We start from the raw sequence: 22,063 nt of genomic DNA on the forward strand, positions 1-22,063 counted from the left end.
AGGTGGGCGGATCACCTGAGGTCAGGAGTTCGAGACCAGCGTGACCCACACGGAGAAACCCCATCTCTATTAAAAATACAAAATTAGCTGGGCTTGGTAGCGCATGCCTATAATCCCAGCTACTTGGGAAGGCTGAGGCAAGAGAATCGCTTGCACCTGGGAGGTGGAGGTTGCAGTGAGCCGAGATCGCACCATTGCACTCCAGCCTGGGCAACAAGAGCAAAACTCCATCTCAAAAAAAAAAAAAAGTTAAAAAAAAGTATAAAATAAGTATATAAGTTTATAAGTATATAAAAAGCATAAAATATACTTTTATACTTTTTAGTACATATTATACATACTACATACTAGTATATATAATAATATATACTATAAAATATATTAAAAGTATAAAATATAAAAATATACAAATAAAAGTAAAATAAATATATAAATTTATAAATATATGACTATATTAAAAAGTTATAAAGAAATCAAATATTTTTGTGCAGCTGTATTATGTATTTGTTTTAAGCTAAGTGTTATTACAAAAGAGTCAAAAAGTTAAAAAAAACTAAAAAGTTTATAAAGTAAAGTTATAGTAAGCTAAAGTTAATTTATTATTAAAGAATAAAAACTTTTTAAAAATAAATTTAGAAAGGCCTTCATATTCACTCGCTACTCACTCACTGACTCACCCAGAGCAACACCCATTCCTGCAAGCTCCATTCATGGTAAGTGCTCTATATGGGTGTACAATTTGTTATCTTTTATACCATATTTTTACCAATATTTTCTATGTTTAGATACACAAATACCATTGTGTTATAAATGCCTACAGGATTCAATATAGTAACATACTGTACAGGTTTGTAGCCTAGAAGTGCTAGGCTATGTTATATAGCCCTAGAAGCGCTAGGCTATGTCATATAGCCTAGATGTGTAGGTGGCTATACCATCTAGGTTTGTGTAAGTAAACTCTGTGATGTTTGCACAATGATGAAATTGCCTAACAACACATTTCTCAGAACGTATCTTTGTCCTTAAGTGATGCATGACTGTATATGTAAAATGCTTAGAGAACTTTGCATATATTAGGTGCTGAGTAGGTGTTAACTATTATTGTTATTTTTAGTATTGCCAACTTTTTAGCACTTTAACTTACTGAGTCAGACTGAAGAGATGAATATCTACATTAATAACCAAAAAAAGGCTAAGATTTTTGAATTGGTTATTTGAATTTCTCTTACAATATGCGTTAATGTCTTCTTTTAAAGTAATAATGTTCTATTAAAATAGCTTTTCTATTTGAAAATAAAATGAACTTATGAAATAAAAAGAACTTATAACCTTATAAAATGATGGAACTTCTTCCGTCTTTTCAGCTAAGAGAAGTTCTCCTATCAACAGTCAAAGCCGGACCTGTGAATCACCAAATCAAGAAGCAAGACACTTAGAGGTTAGTTTATTATAATCATAAGAAGAAGGGAGGCAGAAAGTCCTTGGACATAGTGTAGTGTGAAGGGAAAAACATGAGTTCTAGAATCACTACCAGACTCAAAGGCACTCCTCCTTTCTCAATGTGCAACTTTTAACAGCTTCAGGTTTTTTATCAGTCGTGTATGAAAATTAATTTTCTGTATCTCCCCAAAGCGTGGAGGTGCGGAAATAAGACCATATATGACTAGTATTTTATCTTGGTGGTTAGTGTGTAATGAGTTGTGCTTTATCTCAATGGCTAACATGTAACACTCAGTAAGTGTTAGTTATCATTACATCCCAGATTAAATAACATATCACCTTGTTCTCAATTATTGAATCCCCTAATGCTTGTTAAGTAACTCTAATGTAGGTAGAATAAGGCTGCCGGAGGTCAGAAAGAGGGAGTTGGAAGGAGTTATAAGATAGTCCTACCCCTTAAGGAATCTAAAGTTTAATGAGGGGTCAAGACTAACCCACATAAAACAGAAGATGCAAAATAGGATATAAGATGCAGAATGTAATTCAGTGCAAATTTGTCACATTTGATCAAGAAAAGAAAGAAATGAAGTCCGGAGTAATTGAAAGCTACATAGAAATCGATACTACCATTAACTTACGGCATTAAATGACCTGCTTTCACTTTCAATTCAACATGTGCAAAGTGAAACTTGCTGCCTTCCATCAAAATTGGATCCTCTTTCCAACTGTTATTACTCAGGAAGATTATCACCCTTTTTACCCTCCAACCTGGAAATTTTGGAGTCCTATTACATCTACCATTTAATGAGCAATTACTAAGTACAGGCGCTGTGATTTATATGCTGTACGATGTATATATTTTTCACGTTTAACATCTTTGAGTATGCTTGCCAATCTTTGGCCTCTTATGATCTCCCTATTGGTAGCTGTCTTGGTATGGTTGTCATTCTTGTGCAGCATGAATTTGGTCATTTCCAGCATCTAAATTTGCATTATCAGGGTCAGTGGACTATAAGCATATGTCAGAGGGAATAGTGGAGCAGTATTTTAAGAGATAACACTCTTGATACAGAGGAGGTTATTCTTTGGAAAAACTCAAGTATTAACGATTCTGGGTTGAAAATTTTAAATGTGAAGGAGTTTTAGGAATACCTACACCAATTTATTTCAGTTATACTTTCCTCTTACATATACACAGGATGGAAATATAATTAAAAAGCTGTGCCTAAATAAATGTAAAATGGCTCTTTCAACTAGTATAAAATAAAAAATCCTCAATGATAGAAGTAACATGTCCTAGTTTAATTAACAGGGTATTTTTTTCTTAATGTTACATAAAATAATGGTATGTCTTCTAAATGATGACATCTTAGATACAATGAAATACATACATCTCATATTATGTTATGCTTAATCCTCTCGATTTGATTTCCTTCTAAGTCATATTGTCTTCTTTTTGTTATGTTGCTCAGATGTTTTCTTTATTCTTTATGCCCACTACTATCCTCTAAATCCAGGCCCTCATAACTAAATTGCAGCTGAACCTACCTAATTGAGTTTTATACATCTAGACTTTTCTTCTTCGCATAAATACTACTAATAATTCCTGACTAATTTTCCTAATATATCATTTATTTATTAACTCACCATTCCACATAAGGCATTTTATGCAAATGCCATCTTTTGTCATGTCCCTTTCTCCTTAGGAACCTATAGTGGATCCTATTGACTGTCGCTGCAAGACCAAATTCCTCTCCCTGTTTTTTTTGTGCCTCCCACCACTTGGCACCACCTTTGTTAAGTGACCCTGTCTCTGATTATCCCTTCAGTCAGTTATCTAGTATCTCTAACTTATAGTGCCTGCTCATTTTAGCCTCCAAATCCTTGCTCAGATTGTTTCCTCTAACTGGAATCTTCTCTTTCCTTCATCTAAATTTTATCCTTTTAAGGACCAATTAAGATCTCAATTCAGGCCGAGGCGGGCAGATCACGAGGTCAGGAGGTCGAGACCATCCTGGCTAACATGGTGAAACCCTGTCTCTACTAAAAATACAAAAAAATTAGCCGGGTGTGGTGGTGGGTGCCTGTGTCCCAGCTACTCGGGAGGCTGAGGCAGGAGAATGGTGTGAACCCGGGAGGTGGAGCTTGCAATGAGCTGAGATCGTGCCACTGCACTCCAGCCTGGGTGACAGAGCGAGACTCCGTTTAAAAAAAAAAAAAAATCTCAATCCCCAATTCCTCCTAAACTCTTGTCTAATTAGTCTAAGCCTGCACTGTCCAATATGATAGCCTGTAGGCCCATGTGGCTTTTGAACACTTGAAATACAGCTAGTCTGAATTGACAGTGTAAAATGTACATCAGATTTTGAAAATGTAGTATAAAATAGAATGTAGACATGGTGCAGTGGCTCATACCTGCAATTCCAGCACTTTAGGAGGCTTAGGCAGGCAGATCACTTGAGCCCAGGAGTTTGAGACCAGCCTGGGCAATATGGCAAAACTCTGCTTCTACTAAAAATAGAAAAATGAGCGGGACATAGTGGCACATGCCTTTAGTCCCAGCTATTTGGGAGGCTAAGTGGAGAGGATCACCCAAACCTGGGACATGGAGGTTGCAATGAGTCAAGATCACACCACTGCACTCCAGACTGGGTAAGCGAGACCCTGTCTTAAGAGAAAGAAAGAAAAAAAAAGTAAACATCTTAATACTTTTTTTGTTTTGTTTTGTTTTTGAGACGGAGTCTCGCTCTGTCGCCCAGGCTGGAGTGCAGTGGCGCGATCTCGGCTCACTGCAAGCTCCGCCTCCCGGGTTCACGCCATTCTCCTGCCTCGGCCTCCTGAGTAGCTGGGACTACAAGTGCCCACCACCATGCCCGGCTAATTTTTTGTATTTTTAGTAGAGATGGAGTTTCACCATGTTAGCCAGGATGGTCTCGATCTCCTGACCTTGTGATCTGCCCGCCTCTGCCTCCCAAAGTGCTGGGATTACAGGCATGAGCCACCGTGCCCGGCCCCATCTTAATACTTTTTATATTGATTCTATGTTGAAATGATAATTAGGGGTTAAAAAGAATATATTATTAAAAACAATTTCACCCGTTCCTTTTCACTGTTTTTAATGTGGCCTCTACAAAGTTTAAAATCAGATATGTGGCTGTTTGTGGCTTGCATTATCTTTCTATTGGACATGCTTCTCTGACCTATACTTACCTGTCTTGAGACATAACTGTAATCTCATGAGTTTAAGGGTCAGATTCATCTAATTTTTTAAATCTCTCGACTCACCTAACATGAGGCACAGATAGTATGCTTATGCTAAAGAATTTTATGGTCAACTTCAGAAGACTTAATTCATGAAATTTCTAGCTGTATTTATCTCTCATCCATCATGATTGAATAATGCCTTATTTTGTGGGTAAAAATTAAAATTGTAAGGGCTAACCTTCCAGATAGATTGTTGAGGGTCTTTATACTTTAGTAAAGAATTTCACCTATAATGCCTATGGAAAAATATCTCACATTATCTGGGCAGAATTACATTTATCAGCTAAATGTAATTAAAATAAGCTACCTGGTAACAGAACTACTGAATGTGTACTTATAAATCAGAATAAAGGTCATTGTGTCCGATTAGAAAAGTGTATTGCATCTCTCCACTGATGAATGAAGAAAAAGTTAACCTTGCACTTCTGTTCGCATGTTCTGACTTCAATTTGATTAGCTCCTACTAACCTGGTGCTTCTATTTTAGCCTCATGCTTCTATTCAGTTCACTTCGGTATGATAAATTCTTGATGTGTAACTCTCCTGTAGATACTGGGTATGGAGATGAAAAAGAAAATAATTAAGAATGAAATGAAATAAAATATATGAAATTACTTTCCCTGATGCTTGAAATGACACAGGTGATCCCTAGAAGTCTGTTTCTATTCTCCCTGAGATGAAGTCAAAATCCCTTGGCCCATAATATCATAATTAACTATAGTGAAAAAAAACCCATATATGGAACCATGTTGTAATATGGTAGCTAATTCTAGATTATATAGCTACAGGGGAAAACAAAAAACAAAAAACAAAACCTAATCTGCTATTTCTACCTCCAAAAGGGACTCCAAGTGGTTTGCGAAACATTCCAGTCTGATTCCATCTCACCCAAGGCCACCATTTCAGGCTGTCACCGAGGAAACTCCTTTGATGGAAGTCTGTCCTCCCAAACTTCCCAGGAAAGAGGCCCATCACATTCCAGGTACCTGATTGCAATGTTAGGGACAAAATGTGTCACTGGTCACCAAAAATCAAATATGCATTTTTAACTACTTTGATAGCCTCTGTTCCTTAAAATATGTATTTGCATAATATGTGTATACATATTCTTGGTCAAAGTATAATTAATAATTGTAGAAATATGCTATGAATGGCTCTCTTTTAAACAAACTAGGGCGGAAGTGGAAAGATGGTTCTGATTTAATGAGATGTCTGAATTAGGTGTTACTTAAAATGTTTAAGTGCAGAACTCAAATGATGCTATCAGAAGATTATGTTGCAGAGATGTTAAAGGATCTGTTTTAATATATAAGGATATTTTATACCGCTAGATCCTTGTATTAAAATTAGTGCTTCTAAATTACATAGGAATTTAAAAGTCTATTCTTTGGAAATATTCTAACCCTACCCTTGTTATTTGGTGTACATAGTGAATTTGCTTACAAATACCTTCCCCAGAAACAACAAATAGTCTATTTCTTCTTATTCCCTGTTGAAATTGTGGACACCTGGAGTCATGAGGTTTGACACTCCACCTATGGGGCAAGAGCTCCTGAGACCATTTGTATATCCCTACTTTCAAATAAAATTATAGCCTAGTAGTAATAGTATTTTTAAAATGTACCCTAAAACCTAAAGTATAATAATAATTTTAAAAAAATAAAAAAATAAAATAAAAGGGAACATTTTTAAGACTAGTTTTATTGAGGTGTAACTTACATACTATAAAATTAACCTATTTTAAGTTCACAGTTTGATATGGTTTGGCTGTGCCCCACTAAATCTCAACTTGAATTGTATCTCCCAGAATTCCCACGTGTTGTGGGAGGGACCCAGGGGGAGGTAGTTGAATCATGGGGGCCAATCTTTCCCATGCTAGTCTCAAGATAGTGAGTAAATCTCATGAGAGCTGATGGGTTTATCAGGGGTTTCCACTTTTGCCTCTTCATTTTTCTCTTGCCACTACCATGTAAGAAGTGCCTTTCACCTCCCACCATGATTCTGAAGCCTTCCCAGCTTTGTGGAACTGTAACTCCAATTAAACTTATTTATGTTCCCAGTTTGGGGTATTTATCAGCAGCATGAAAATGAACTAATATAGTAAATTGGTACCAGTAGAGCAGGGCATTGCTGAAAAGATACCCAAAAGTGTGGAAGCAACTTTGGAACTGGGTAACAGGCAGAGATTGGAACAGTTTGAAGAGCTCAGAAGAAGACAGGGAAATGTGGGAAAGTTTGGAACTTTACCTACAGACTTGTTGAATGGCTTTGCCCAAAATGCTGATAGCGACATAGACAACAAAATCAGACTGAGGTGGTCTCAGATGGAGATGAGGAACTTGTAGGGAACTGGAGCAAAGGTGACTCTTGTTATGTTTTAGCAAAGAGACTGGTGGCATTTTGCCCCTGTCCTAGAGATTTGTGGAACTTTGAACTTGAGAGAGATGATTTAGGTTACCTGGCGGAAGAAATTTCTAAGCAGCAAAGCATTCAGGAGGTAACTTGGGTACTATTAAAGGCATTCAGTTTTAAAAGGGAAACAGAGCATAAAAGTTCAGAAAATTTGCAGCCTGAGTATGCAACAGAAAAGAAAAACCCATTTTCTGGGGAGAAATTCAAGCCACCTGCAGAAATTTGCATAAGTAAGGAGCAAGGAGCCTAATGTTAATCCCCAAGACCATGGGGAAAATGTCTCCAAGCCATGTCAGAGACCTTCATAGCAGCCCCTCCCATCACAGGCCCAGAGACCCAGGAGGAAAAAGCAGTTTTGTGGGCTGGGCCCAGGGTCCTCGTGCTGTGTGCAGCCAAGGGACTTAGTGCCATGGGTCCCAACTGCTCCAGCCATGGCTGAAAGGGGCCAATGTACAGCTCAGGATGTGACTTCAGAGGGTGGAAGCCCCAAGTCTCAGCAGCTTCCATGTGGTGTTGAGCCTGCAGGTGCACAGAAGTCAAGAATTGAGGTTTGGGAACCTCTGCCTATATTTCAGAAGATATATGGAAACTCCTGGATGCCCAGGCAAAAGTTTGCTGCAGGTGCAGGGACCTCATGGAGAACCTCTGCTAGGGCAGTGCGGAAGGGAAATCTGGGGTTAGAGGCCCCACACAGAGTCCCTAATGGAGTGCTGCCAGGTGGAGCTGTGAGAAGAGGGCCACCGTCCTCCAGACCGCAGAATGGTAGTTCCACTGACGGCTTGGATCAAGCACCTAGAAAAGCCACAGACACTCAACACCAGCCTGTGAAAGGAGCTGAGAGAGAGGCTGTGCCCTCCAAAGCCACAGGGGCGGAGCTGCCCAAGACCATGGGAACCCACCTCTTGCATCAGTGTAACCTGGATGTGAGGCCTCGAGTTAAAGGAGATCATTTTGGAGCTTTAAAGTTTGACTGTCCCACTGGACTTTGGACTTGCATGCCCCCTGTAGCCCCTTTGTTTTGGCCAATTTCTCCCGTTTCTAGGAAGTAACTAACTTGCTTTTGATTTTACAGGCTCATAAGCGAAGGGACTTGCCTTGTCTCAGATGAGACTTTGGACTGTGGACTTTTGGGTTAATGCTGAAATGAGTTAAGACTCTGGGAGGCTATTGGGAAGGCATGGTTCGTTTTGAAATGTGAGGATATGAGACTTGGAGGCACCAGGGGTGGAATGATATGGTTTGGCTGTGTCCCCACTAAATCTCAGCTTGAATGGTATCTCCCAGAATTCTCATGTATTGTGGGAGGGACCCATGGGGAGATTACCAAATCATGGGGGCCAGTCTTTCCTGTACTATACTTATGATAAGTCTCAGTGAATAAGTCTCACGAGATCTGATGGGTTTATCAGGGGTTTCTTCTTTTGCTGCTTCTTCATTTTTCTCTTGCTGCCACCATGTAAAAAGTGCCTTTCACATCCTGCCATGATTCTGAGGCCTACCTAGCCATGTGGAACTGTAAGTCCAATTAAACCTATTTATATTCCCAGTTTCAGGTATTTCTTTATCAACAGCGTGAAAACGAACTAACACACAGTTTAATGATTTTTAGTAAATTTACAGAATTGTGCAACTACCACTACAATCCAATTTAAGAACATTTTCATCACCCAAAAATGTCCCTTGTGCCCATCCCTTGTGTCACTCCCATTCCCACACCCAGCCCCAGATAACCACTAATATACTTTTTATTTCTATTAGGTTGCATTTTTAGACATTTCATATAAATGGATTCATACAGTCTGTGGCCTTTTGAATCTGGCTTCTTTCAGTTAGCATAATGTTTTTGAGATTTATTCACATTATGGCATGTATTAGTAATTCTTTCCTTTCCATTGCTAAACAATATTTTTTTTCCTTTATTTCTTCTAAAAAAACAAACAAAAAAATGAGACACGTGCAGAACATGCACGTTTGTTACATAGGTATATGAGTGCCATGATGGTTTGCTGCATCTATTGACCTGTCCCCTAAGTTCCCTCACCTCACCCCCAACCCCACCACAGGCCCTGGTGTGTGTTGTTCCTCCTCTGTGTCCATGTGTTCTCAATGTTCAACTCCCAGTTATGAGTGAGAACATGTGGTGTTTGGTTTTCTGTTCCTGTGTTAGTTTGCTGAGGATGATGGCTTCCAGCTTCATGCATGTCCCTGCAAAGCACATGATCTCTTTCCTTTTTATGGTTGCATAGTATTCCAGGTATATCTGTACCACATCTTCTTTATCCAGTCTATCATTGATGGGCGTTTGGGTTGGTTCTGTGTCTTTGCTATTGTAAATAGTGCTGCAATAAACATATGTGTGCATGTGTCTTTATCTTCCTCTGGGTATATACCCAGTAATAGGATTGCTTGGTCAAATGGTATTTCTGGTTCTAGAACTTTGAGGAATCGCCATGCTATCTTCCACAATGGTTGAACTAATTTACATTCCTACCAACAGTGTAAAAGCATTCCTATTTCTCCACAGCCTCACCAGCATCTATTGTTTCCTGATTTTTTGAAAATCGCCATTCTGACTGGCACGAGATGGTATCTCATTGTGGTTTTGATTTGCATTTCTCTGATGATCAGTGATGTTGAGCTTTTTTTCATATGTTTGTCAGCTGTGTAAATATCTTCTTTTGAGAAATGTCTGTTCATATCCTTTGCCCACTTTTTGATGGACTTGTCTGTTTTTTTCTGGTAAATATGTTTAACTTCCTTGTAAATTCTGGATATTAGACTTTTGTCAGATGGGTAGATTGGAAAATTTTTCTCCCATTCTGTAGGCTGCCTGTTCACTCTGATGATAGTTTCTTTTGCTATGCAGAAGCCCTTTAGTTTAATTAAATCCCATTTGTCAATTTTGGCTTCTGTTGCAATTGCTTTTTGCATTTTAGTCATGAAGTCTTTGCCTATGCATGTGTCCTGAATGCTACTGCCTAGGTTTTCTTCTAGGGTTTTTATGGTTTTGGGTTATATTTAAGTCTTTAATCCATCTTGAGTTAATTTTTGAATAAGGTATAAGAAAGGAGTCCAGTTTCAGTTTTCTGCATATGGCTAGCCAGTTTTGCCAGCACCATTTACTAAATAGGAGATCCTTTCCCCATTGCTCGTTTTTGTCAGGTTTGTCAAAGATCAGATGGTTGTAGATGTGTGATGTTATTTCTGAGGTCTCTGTTCTGTTTCATTGCTCTATATGTCTGTTTTGGTACCAATACCATGCTGTTTTGGTTACTGTAGCCTTGTAGTATAGTTTGAAGTCAGATAGTGTGATGCCTCCAGCTTTGTTGTTTTTGCATAAGATTGTCTTGGCTATATGGGTCTCCTTTTTTTTATTTTTATTATTATTATTTTTTTTCAGACGGAGTCTTGCTCTGTTGCCCAGGCTGGAGTGCAGTCATGTGATCTTGGCTCACTGAAAGCTCCGCCTCCCAGGTTCACGCCATTCTCCTGCCTCAGCCTCCCAAGTAGCTGGGACTACAGGCACCCACCACTACGCCTGGCTAATTTTTTGTTTGTTTGTTTGTTTTTTAGTAGAGACAGGGTTTCACTGTGTTAGCCAGGATGGTCTTGATCTCCTGACCTTGTGATCCAGCCACCTCAGCCTCCCAAAGTGCTGGGATTACAGGCGTGAGCCACCGCGCCCAGCCTACGGGTCTCCTTTGACACTCCTTTGATACAATATACAATTTAAAATAAATTTTAAATTTAATTTATTTTAAATTCATTATTTTATTTTTAAAAAAATAAAATGTTTTATTTCTAATTCTGTGAAGAACGTCAATGGTAGTTTGGTGGGAATAGCATTTAATCTATAAATTACTTTGGGCAGCATGGCCATTTTCACAATATTGATTCTTCTTATTCAGGAAGATGGAATGCTTTTCCATTTGTGTCCTCTCTTATTTCCCTGAGCAGTGGTTTGTAGTTCTCCTTGAAAAGGTCCTTCACATCCCTTGTTAGCTGTATTTCTAAGTATTTTATTATCTTTGTAGCAATTGTGAATGGGAGTTCATTCATGATTTGGCTCGCTGCTTGCCTATTGTTGGTGTAAAGGAATGCTTGTGATTTTTGCACATTGATTTTGTATACTGAGACTGCTGAAGTTGCTTAGCAGTTCAAGAAGTTTTTGGGCTGAGATGATGGGGTTTTCTACATAAAAATCATGTTGTCTGGACACTTGAGACAACTTGACTTCCTCTCTTCCTATTTTAATACCTTTATTTCTTTCTCTTGCCTTATTGCCCTGGCCATAACTTCCAATACTATGTTGAATAGGAGTGGTGAGAGAGGGCATCCTTATCTTGTACCAGTTTTCAAAGGGAATGCTTCCAGCTTTTGCCCATTCAATAGGGTATTGGCTATGGTTTGTCATAAACAGCTCTTATTGTTTTGAGATATGTTCCATCAGTACCTAGGTATTGAGAATTTTTAACATGAAGGGATGTTGGGTTTTATCAAAGGTCTTTTCTGTGTCTATTGAGATAATCATGTGCTTTTTGTCTTTAGTTCTGTTTATGTGATGAATTACATTTATTGATTTGCATGCATTGAACCAGCCTTGCTTCCCAGTGATGAAGCCAACTTGGTCATGGTGGATATCTTTTTTGATGTGCTGCTGCATTTGGTTTGCCAGTATTTTATTGAGGATTTTTGCATCAATGTTCATCAGAGATATTGGCCTGAAATTTTTTTTGTTGTGTCTCTTCCTGGTATTGATATCAGGATGATGCTGGCTTCATAAATGAGTTAGGGAGGAATCCCTCCTTTTTAATTGTTTGGAATAGTTTCAGAAGGAATGGTGTCAGCTCTTCTTTGTATTTCTGGCAGAATTCAGCTGTGAATCCATCTGGTCCTGGGCTTTTTTTGGTTGGTAGGCTATTAATTACTGCCTCAATTTCAGAGCTTGTTATTGGGCTATTTGGGGATTCAACTTCTTCCTGGTTTAGTCTTGGTAGGTTGTATGCATCCAGGAATTTATCCCTTTCTTCCAGATTTTCTAATTTATTTGCATAGAGGTGTTTATAGTATTCTCTGATGGTAGTTTGCATTTCTGTGGGGTCATTGGTGATATCCCTTTTATCATTTTTTACTGTGTCTATTTGATTCTTCTCTCTCTTCTTCTTTATTAGTCTAGCTAGTGGTCTATTTGTTTTGTTATTTTAAAAAAAAAAAAAAAAAAGCTCCTGGATTTGTTGATTTTTTGGAGGGTTTTTCATGTCCCTATCTCCTTCAATTCTTCCCTGATCTTAGTTATTTCTTGTCTTCTGCTAGCTTTTGGATTAGTTTGTTCTTGCCTTTCTAGCTCTTTTAACTGTGATGTTAGCATATCAATTTGAGATCTTTTTAGCTTTCTGACATGGACATTTAGTGCTATAAATTTCCCTCTTAACACTGCTTTAGCTGTGTCCCAGAGATTCTGGTACGTTGTCTCTTTGTTCTCATTGGTTTCAAAGAACTTCTTGATTTCTGCCTTAATTTCATTATTTACCCAGGAGTCATTCAGGAGCAAGTTGTTCAATTTTCATGAAATCATGTGGTTTTGAGTGAGTTTCTTAATCCTGATTTCTAATTTGATTACACTGTGTGGTCTGTGAGACTGTTTGTTATGATTTCAGTTCTATTGCATTTGCTGAGGAGTGTTCTACTTCCAATTATGTAGTCGATTTTAGAATAAGTGCCATATGGCACTGAGAAGAATGAATATTCTGTTGATTTGGGGTAGAGAGTTCTGTAAACGTCTACTAAGCCCACTTGATCTAGAGCTTAGTTCAAGCCCTGAATATCCTTGTTAATTTTCTGTCTCATTGATCTGACTAATACTGACATTGGGGTGTTAAAGTCTCCCACTATTACTGTTTGAGAGTCTAAGTCTCTTTGTAGGTCTCTAAGAACTTGTTTTATGAATCTGGGTGCTCCTGTATTGGGTGCATATGTATTTAAAATAGCTCTTCCTATTGAATTGTTCCCTTTACCATTATGTAATGCCCTTCTTTGTCTTTTGTGATCCTTGTTGGTTTAAAGTCTGTTTTGTCAGAGACTAGGATTGCAACCCCTGCTTTTTTTTTTTTTTTTTTTTTGGTGACGGAATCTTCCTCTGTTGTCCAGGCTGAAGTACAGTGGCATAATCTCGGCTCACTGCAATCTCTACCTCTTGGATTCAAGCAATTCTCCTGCCTCAGCCTCCCGAGTAGCTGGGATTACAGGTGCCTGCCACCACGCCCGACTAATTTTTGTATTTTTAGTAGAGACAGGGTTTCACCATGTTGGCCAGGCTGGTCTTGAACTCCAGACCTTTTGATCTGCTCACCTCGGCCTCCCAAAGTGCTGGGATTACAGGTGTGATCTACCATGCCCGGCCAACCCCTGCTTTTTTTTTTTTTTTTTTTTTTTTGCTTTTTATCTGACTTACCTTTTCATTTGATAATTTTTAAATGATCTACCTCCAACTGGCACTGGAATCAGGCTACATGGGTGCATTGTTTTTGAAAGATTTCTTAGAATTGTTTAAAGCACAGTCATATTAATACAATTTTTTAACCAAAATACTACTATCTTGCCCTTTAAAAAAATAATATGTAAATAATGTATATGTCTTTGTGTCTTTCTTTGGACTTTAAAAGCAAGTGGCCCAGTTGAATAATCTTCTGCTGGTAGAGAATATGAAATTTTGATAGCAACTTTGGTTGTGTAAACAGGGTTGTTTGTATTTATCCACTGATTTACTGTCCCAGGTCAATGGTGATAAGCATTTAAAATCATATAATATACATGGAATCTTAAAAAGTGTTGAACTTGTAGAAGTAGAGTAGAATGGTAGTTATCAGAAGCTGGGAGAGGGGGATGGATGGGGAAAGGGAGATGCCGATCAAAGGGTATAAAATTTCAGTTAGGTGAGAGGAAGGAGCTTTAGTGATCTATTGCACAGAGTGGTGACTATAATAAACAATAAAGCATTGTTTATTTCAAAATTACTAAAAGAGCAGATTTTAAATATTTTTACCACAAAAAAGGTATGTGAGATGATGATGAATCTGTAACTTAGTTTGAGTTAATCATGCCATAATATAAACATATATTAAAACATCACATTGTACTTCATAAATATATAATATTATCCATCAATTTAAAACAAAAATTTGAAAGTTAAAAATTTTAAAAGTAGTATGGAAGGAACTCTGTGAGGATAATCAATCCCATCTCCTATAACTTAGCTGATGTACTAACGACTTTAAGCAATGATCAATTTAGTGCTCCCTCATGAAGCTTGTTTTAGTTTTAGGTAGCTCTGTTTAGTGGAATGTCCTTCTTATATGTGATCAAAATTTGCTTTTCTGTAGTTTCTGTCTATGGTTCTTGCATTTTTTTTAACTGCTCTGTAACACACATTTATTATCTTTCAATTGTAGGGGAAAACCCAGGCACAACTTAGTTGTGTTCTCTGCTTCAGGGTCTTACCAAGCTGAAATCTAGGTGTTGGCATGGACTGCAGTTGCCTCACAGGCTTAACTGGGGAAATATCCAGTTACAGTTTCTCTCAGGTTGTTGACAGAATTCATTTCCTTGCAGTTCTAGGACTAAGGTCCTTGTTTTCTTGCTGGATATTGGCTGGTGTCTGGTCTTAGTTTCTGAAGCCTGCCCACAGTTGTTTTCCACATGGCCCTCTTCATAAGCTACCTCAAAATATGGCAGCTGATTTGTTCAAACCCAGCAAGGGAGAGAAATCTTGCTAATACAGTGTTTATAATGTGACATAACCACAGGAGTGATGTCTCATTACCTTCGTCATGTAAGGTAACCTATTTATGGGAGTGACATCCCTTTACCTTTTCCATATTTTATTGGTCATAAATAAATCACAGTTCCTGCCTGCACTCAAGAGAAGAGATAAAGGGTGTGAACACCATCAGATGGGAATCAAGGGTGTTTCTCCTAAAATCTGGCTACACAGTTCTTTTGAAGATGTACAAACTCTTCCTATATTAGCCTTCCACTGACTCAAAAGTAACCATTATGACCACCAGCACCTCCACAAGGGTTTCATTTTATTTGATGACAACAAAGTTATCAATGACATAATTAAATCAAATTTGGGGAAAGGTAGTTACTTAGGACACAGACTAAGAGACTAACAATAAGAACTACCTTTTTGGATATCTATGGTACAAAATTGTACTAGAGTCTCTACATTTATTGTATTATTTAAATATTCATATATTCATTTATTTCTATGTCAGTATATGCCACCATTATTGGCCTAGATATTCTAGTCAAAAATATGAGGTTCATGCCACACCATGTCCTTTACATTCTGCGCTCTTAATGTCTGTCAAATCTTTTTTCTCCAACCTCATAGTCACTGGCTTGGTTCATATCCTTATCATTTCTTACTTGGATTTCTTTTTTTAATTTAATTTTTTAGAGACAGGGTCTCACTCTGTCACTCAGACTGGAGTGCAGTGGCATGATCACAGCTCACTGTAACCTCAGACTCCTAGGCTTAAACAATTCTTCTGCCACAGCCTCCCAAGTAGATAAGAATACAGTGTGCACCACCAAGTCCCACTATTTTTAAAAACATTCTTTTGTAGAGACACGGTCTTGCTATGTTGCCCAGGCTTGACTTGAACTCCTGGCCTCAAGTGATCCTCCTGCCTCAGCCTTTCATAGTGCTGGGATTACAGGTGTGAGCTGCCATACTCAGCCTTTATTTGGATTTCTGCAACTGCTTCCAAACAAGTATTTCTACATTAATCATTACTTCCTACTCATCTATTATCTATGAGATGTTACCGAAGTGATTTAAAATACCTGTGGACTAAAGAGATATGATTATCTGCACCAAACACGCCCAACATACAATGGTAAAATAGGCATAGGATACCTGCTCTGGACATGTATAATCAAAGAGAGAAAATGAGAGGCACTGGTCCTTATTAGTTTTGAAATTAAAGTGGAAAAATGTTGGAAGGTCCTTGATTAAAACTCAGTGCTATTCTTGCCCATGGTTCTTGGCTCCACCCTCTGGGCTGTTAATTCTATCCTCCAAATCAGCATTCCTTTTTCAAAAAAGATAGCATGTGTTTACAGCTGAGTAGTTTCCTCAGCTTGCTTCCTGCCAGTAAAGTTTTGGGAGTCTAATAGCCTCTTTTTTCCTCTTGTACTGTCTCTGGAAGTGTTTTTGCTGATATAATTATTTTTAAAACTTTATGGGTTCACTGTGAATCTTTTTAGGGTCCACTAGAATGGAAAAGATCTGCAACTACAAATCTCTTTGAGATAATCTCATTTCTATTTTGTGCTTCTGTTGAATCTCTAAGAAACTTAAGTGCCCTTAAGTTTCTTAGAAGTTATATATATATATGTAAAAAAGTTATAAATATTTGGATTTGAATCACATGCTCAACGTTTAATTTAGAGGGTTTTTTTTTTTTTTTTTTGAAACGAAGTCTCGCTCTGTCGCCCAGGCTGGAGTGCAGTGGCGCAATCTCGGCTCACTGCAAGCTCCGAAAGGGCCTTTTATCTAATGGAACGGTATTCTTGGGTATGGCCTGAGATCATTCTGAAGTCTTAACAAATAACTGTGCAACTCCCACCCTTGGCTTCATCTTTAGACCACATTTTTCCAAAAGTTCTTTATATTTGATGTATTATTGGAAGCCATTTCTTAATTTTAGCATTATTTCCCATCTGGAGAAGCTGAGATTTTTCAAAATCAAGTTCCAGCTCATTAGTCTTTAACAGTTCTTCCTTTAGTTCATAACTTTTCTCCCTCAACTTACTATAAGAGCAGGAAGAAATTAGAAGGCACCTTCAACATTTTATTTGGAAGTCTCCTTTGTTAGATTACCCAGTTTGTTAGGCACTTATTTTTTAACTTTCCACATCACAGCTAAGCAACTTTCTGTTACTACATAACAAGGATTCTCCTTTTCCAGTTCCCAATAGTACACCCCTTACTTCTTGTTAAGAAACCATTTTCAAAATTAGGGTTTTGTCTTGGTTCCAAAATCTGTATTAGTTGTCAGTTTCTATATAACAAATTCTCCCAAATCCTAGCAGTTTAAAACAAAGGACATTTTTTTTTTTGCATAGTTTCTGAGGATTATGAATGCTGAAACAGCTTAGCTGAGTGATTGTGGCGCAGTCTCTCAAGCTGTTGGCCAGGCCTGCAGGTATCTGAAAGGTTGACTGGTTTGGAGGCTTTGCTTTCAAGCTCACTCAGATGGCCGTTGGCCAGAGGACACAATTCCTCACCATCTGTGTCTCTCCATAGGGCTGCTCATAACATAGAAGCTGGTTTCCCCAAAACAAATTATTCAAGAAAGAAAGGGAGCATCAAAAATGGATGCTTTATAACCTAATCTTCTATAACCTAATCTTCTATAACCTAATCTTTTATAACCTAATCTCTGAAATGACATACCATCAATTCTGCTATACTCTTTGGATCAGACCAACTAACTTTAGTGCAGAGTGGGAAGGGACCACACTAGAATGTGAATAGCAGGAGGCAAGGATCATTGGGGGCTATGTTGGAGGCTGGCTATAATTATGATAATGTCACCATCATTTAATATATTAAAATTTTATGGCTATTTCTGTACATATTTTTTCACATCAATTATTGAGCATTCCTCCTCCACTAATTCTGTTTCATACAAATTCCAAAAAGTTTAACTTAATTTCAAATAAGAATAAGTAATCTTTTACTTCAAATGCTATGCTTCTGTCTGACTTTTAAACATATCATAAAAACCAAGATCAGTGTAAAATCCCGAGGTCATAAAAATATTCATTAGCTTATGTTTCTTATATAATTTTTCTTATCCATAGTAAGCATAGAAATTTACAAATATAGACATATAGACAGTAAAATGATGTTTCTTTTCTCTGACAAAATCAAGTGTTAATGGTTCCATTCTGATTTGCCGGTAAAAACAAAAGCCAGCTATAATGTTCAAGACTACTATTTGTGAACAGATATTTTTTTCTTATTCTCTGATATGTCTATACTCAAGCTCTCTCTCTCTATATATATTTATATGCATTCCATGACATATATGTGTGTAGTCACCCACAGCAACATACACCCACATGTGTTAATTAGACATGAATCAGTGGCACTTTGGAAAAATGAATTAGGTTTTCTCTCTGCCCAGCTGCAGTGGTTGGTTGCCATGGAAATGATGCAAAGTAAAGCTTTCAGAAAATACAAATGTTCATGTGTCTTTATTGGAAGAGCTCATGTATTAATCAGAAAAGAAGAGAACTTTAATAACAAAACAATGCAAATATCCTAGTAACAAAAGCTGTCTGCATGTATCAAATACAATTCATTATCTCTTTTGCTCTGAACTTGAGTGAACTGCACATCAGTCTTCTCTGCACTCTGTAGCTAGTTTTTAAATTAATGTTAGATTTCATCTTTAATTACTATATGCAGAGAGTTAATTTATGCTTCAGTAAATACTGCATAGAGTCAAAACTGACAGTTCTTTGCTTCCATAGATTGTTATTTCCGGAGTGCTTATCTGCCTTCAATACTTTCTGCTGTCAGGTCTCAACCCTAATTAATGATAACTTGACTTTCCAGAGCCATAGTTGCTTGGAAAATAGACTAAAGAAATTCTTGCCAGTTTTGAAATTCTTTTCTGTCATAATATGTTGTTTATTCTTATGCATATAATTTTGTATAGGGTCAATTACAGAAAAAATGTAAATACATAAAATATTTTTAAAATAAGTGAAAATCATCCATGAGCCATCGGGTAGCTATAAACATTAATAACTTTTTATAATATGCTTTTCTTCATTATTTTTACATATATCATTTAGAAGAAAAGTTGTATTCATATTCTTTTATAACATTTTCATTTTTAATTTTTTTCCAGGAAATAACTTTTAGATTCAGAGGATATTAGAGTTGAAAAGAACTTTTCTATTACATGATCTAAGAAGCTTCCCTCATGTCATTTTTTTTTTTTTGAGACGGGAGTCTTGCTCTGTCGCCCAGGCTGGAGTGCAGTGGTGCTATCTCGGCTCACTGCAAGCTCTGCCTCCCGGGTTCATGCCATTCTCCTGCCTCAGCCTCCCAAGCAGCTGGGACTATAGGCGCCCACCACCACGCCCGGCTATTTTTTGTATTTTTAGTAGAGACGGGGTTTCACCGTGTTAGCCAGGATGGTCTCAATTTCCTGAACTTGTGATCCGCCTGCCTCAGCCTCCCAAAGTGCTCGGATTACAGGTATGAGCCACCATGCCCGGCCTCCCTCATGTCATTTTTATCTAGTTGTGAAAATTTATTTCTCACATGTTAGTCTGCTGGTTAATTAAAATGACTTTTATTGGATGATGATACTTTGATCGTACCTGATAATACTGTCTTAAATGAAATAAAAATATTTATTGATAGTTCTTGCTTTTTATTGAATATTACGTGCAGTACAGCTAACACATTAAGTCAAATAAAGTAGTGATTGGATAACACCTTAAAGTGAGGTACTTAAATATTTGCTACCAAACGCCTTGTTAATTTATTGATATTTTCAAATGGAGTCTCTTTCAATATCAGTCAATTGAAATGTGATTTTACTTAACAAACTTTGATTATATAAGATACAGATATGTTTCTAGTCTCTGATCACAGCCTTACGTTGTTGGAATCTTGCTGTTCTGCAGCCCATCATCTGCTGAACTAACATACCCTGTTAGAAAATAGTTAATGCTTATGGGACTCAACTGTACAGTTGGTAATTACTTTCAGACAATACATTTTGTATATAGAGAAAGATACCAATTTAGTCATCCGTTGCCCTCAGGGACAACACCGTCAGCATATCTTCTCAGTTACGGCGATTCCATATAGGATTATTAAGAGTGTTCAAGCCTGGGCGTGGTGGTTCACGCCTGTAATCCTAGCACTTTGGGAAGCCAAGGCGGGTGGGTCACCTGAGGTCAGATGTTTGAGACCAGCCTGGCCAACATGGCGAAACCTCATCTCTACTAAAAATACAAAAATTAGCCAGGGGTGGTGGCGGGCACCTGTAATCTCAGCTACTCAGGAGACTGAGGCAGGAGAATCACTTGAACCCGGAAGTGGAGGTTGTAGTGAGCCGATATCGCGCCACTAAAAAAAAAAAGTAAGGCAGGCCCGGGCCGCTAACGCGCGAGCCCAGCCAGGCCCGGCCCACTAAGGCGCGAGCCCAGCCAGGCCCGGCCCACTTGCTCAGAGCGTGGCCTTAGCGGGAGGCACGCCTCCAATTGGCACGAAAGTGATAAAAGAGGCGTGGCCGGAAAGGTCCCACCCTGCTCCTCTGGAGTACTTAAGGGAGTTGGCAGGGCGGCTGCAGTCATTGCTCCAAGGCTCGGCCTAGTGAGTGGGTCGCCTGCACTACTTCTGCGCTACTCAGCGACCTACTTGCCTCGGCCACCATGCCGCGCTCTTTCCTCGTCAGGAAGCTCCCTGACCCTGATTGGAAGCCCAACTACAGCAAACTGCCGGACTCGAATCCAGAGTTTACCTTCCAGCAGACCTACCACCAGGCCCACCTTAACCCCACTGCTTCGCTGCCAACACTCATCTGGGACGCTTTCCTGGAGCTCCAAGCACAACCAACTGCCAGGGCCTCCTTCCAACTGAGACTCTCCCAAGACAGTCCCAAGGCGGCAGAACTGACCGCACTGTCGGATGAGGACAGCGGGAAAGGCTCCCAGTCCCCCAGCCCACGCTCACAGCCTTCTTCGTCTTTCTCCTCCACTTCAGTGTCTTCCTTGGAGGCGGAGGCCGATACCACCTTCCCAGGCTTGGGCCAAGTGCCCAGGCAGCTGGCCCAGGTCTCTGAGTCCAAGGATTCCCAGTTTCAGAAAGCCTTCAACTGCCAATACTGCGATAAGGAATGCCTCAGCCTGGGTGACCTCAAGAGACACATCCGAAGCCACACGCTGCCTTTCTGCTGCGAAACCTGCGGGAAGGCCTTCTCCAGACCCTGGCTACTGCGGGGCCATGTCCGGACCCACACTGGTGAGAAGCCCTTCTCCTGTCCCCACTGCAGCCGTGCCTTCGCCGACCGCTCCAACCTGCGGGCCCACCTCCAGACCCACTTGGACGTCAAGAAGTACCAGTGCCAGGCGTGCGCTCGAACCTTCTCCCGAATGGCCCTGCTCCACAAGCACCAAGAGTCGAGCTGCTCAGGGGGCCCTCACTGACCCTAGAGGCTCCCTCTTCCTCTCCCTACCTGACACCCTGCCCCCGTCAACCAGCAGCTTCCCCAAGCTCCAGAAGGAAGGAGTACACCATGTCCTTATGCCACAGAATTCCCTCCTGAGCGCCCCATTTCTGGATGCATCAGCCGCACAAGACTTTGATGAAAACCATTTTCTGGTTCTGTTTCCTCTGCCTGGATCCCTCAGTGGACTCTGAAAGAAGCCTTCCCATGGCCATGTCTGTGGATGGCTGGCGGGAGGGCAGCTGGCAGCCCCAGCTTGGGGGCATTCTTGAACTGGCTTTTCTGCATGTGTTTGTGTATTCAGAACTGTTTGGATACAGCAGTTTGAGCTACAGGACAAGAGCTGACAGACTGTGTCCACTCCAGTCAGGGGACCCTCCCCACTCCCTCCCCGAAGGAGCCCTCAGGCCACCCTCCAAGGTTTGACTATGCAATAATCCACCCCCAGTTTCAGCCACGGGGCCTTCGAAGGTGGTGGCTGACACCAGGACGTGTCTAGAGCCTAAGATGCTCTGGGCCTGAGCAGCTATTTCAGCTTCCTGTTGGGCGTGGTTGGCACCTGTTTCCCAGGCAATTTAACAATGTCTCGAGGGACTGTAAGTAATAGTTGTCACTTGTCGGTGGCCTAAGTGGGGTGCTCTGGTCTGCCCAATGTATCTCCCAGAACTATTTTGGGAGCCC

General features: G+C 39.4%; 2 protein-coding genes across 12 annotated transcripts in view; both read left to right on the forward strand.

The window, feature by feature from the left end:
• The window catches only part of UNC80 (unc-80 homolog, NALCN channel complex subunit), a 229,246-nt gene that overhangs the window by 16,790 nt on the left and 190,393 nt on the right, over positions 1–22,063 (forward strand). For all 11 annotated transcript variants that reach the window (XM_054549776.2, XM_054549783.2, XM_054549777.2 and 8 more), the window contains exons 6-7: positions 1,365–1,438; positions 5,546–5,685. In XM_054549776.2, the coding sequence (XP_054405751.1) occupies positions 1,365–1,438; positions 5,546–5,685 (214 nt within the window). The remainder of the gene's footprint in view (positions 1–1,364; positions 1,439–5,545; positions 5,686–22,063) is intronic.
• Positions 20,485–21,544, forward strand: LOC103890030 (zinc finger protein SNAI1-like). Its single transcript, XM_054549787.1, has one exon. The coding sequence runs from the start codon at positions 20,589–20,591 to the stop codon at positions 21,360–21,362; it is 774 nt and encodes a 257-aa protein (XP_054405762.1). The 5' UTR covers positions 20,485–20,588; the 3' UTR covers positions 21,363–21,544.

Source organism: Pongo abelii, chromosome 11 (assembly GCF_028885655.2).
Source record: "Pongo abelii isolate AG06213 chromosome 11, NHGRI_mPonAbe1-v2.0_pri, whole genome shotgun sequence".
In the NCBI taxonomy this organism is placed as follows: Eukaryota; Metazoa; Chordata; class Mammalia; order Primates; family Hominidae; genus Pongo; species Pongo abelii.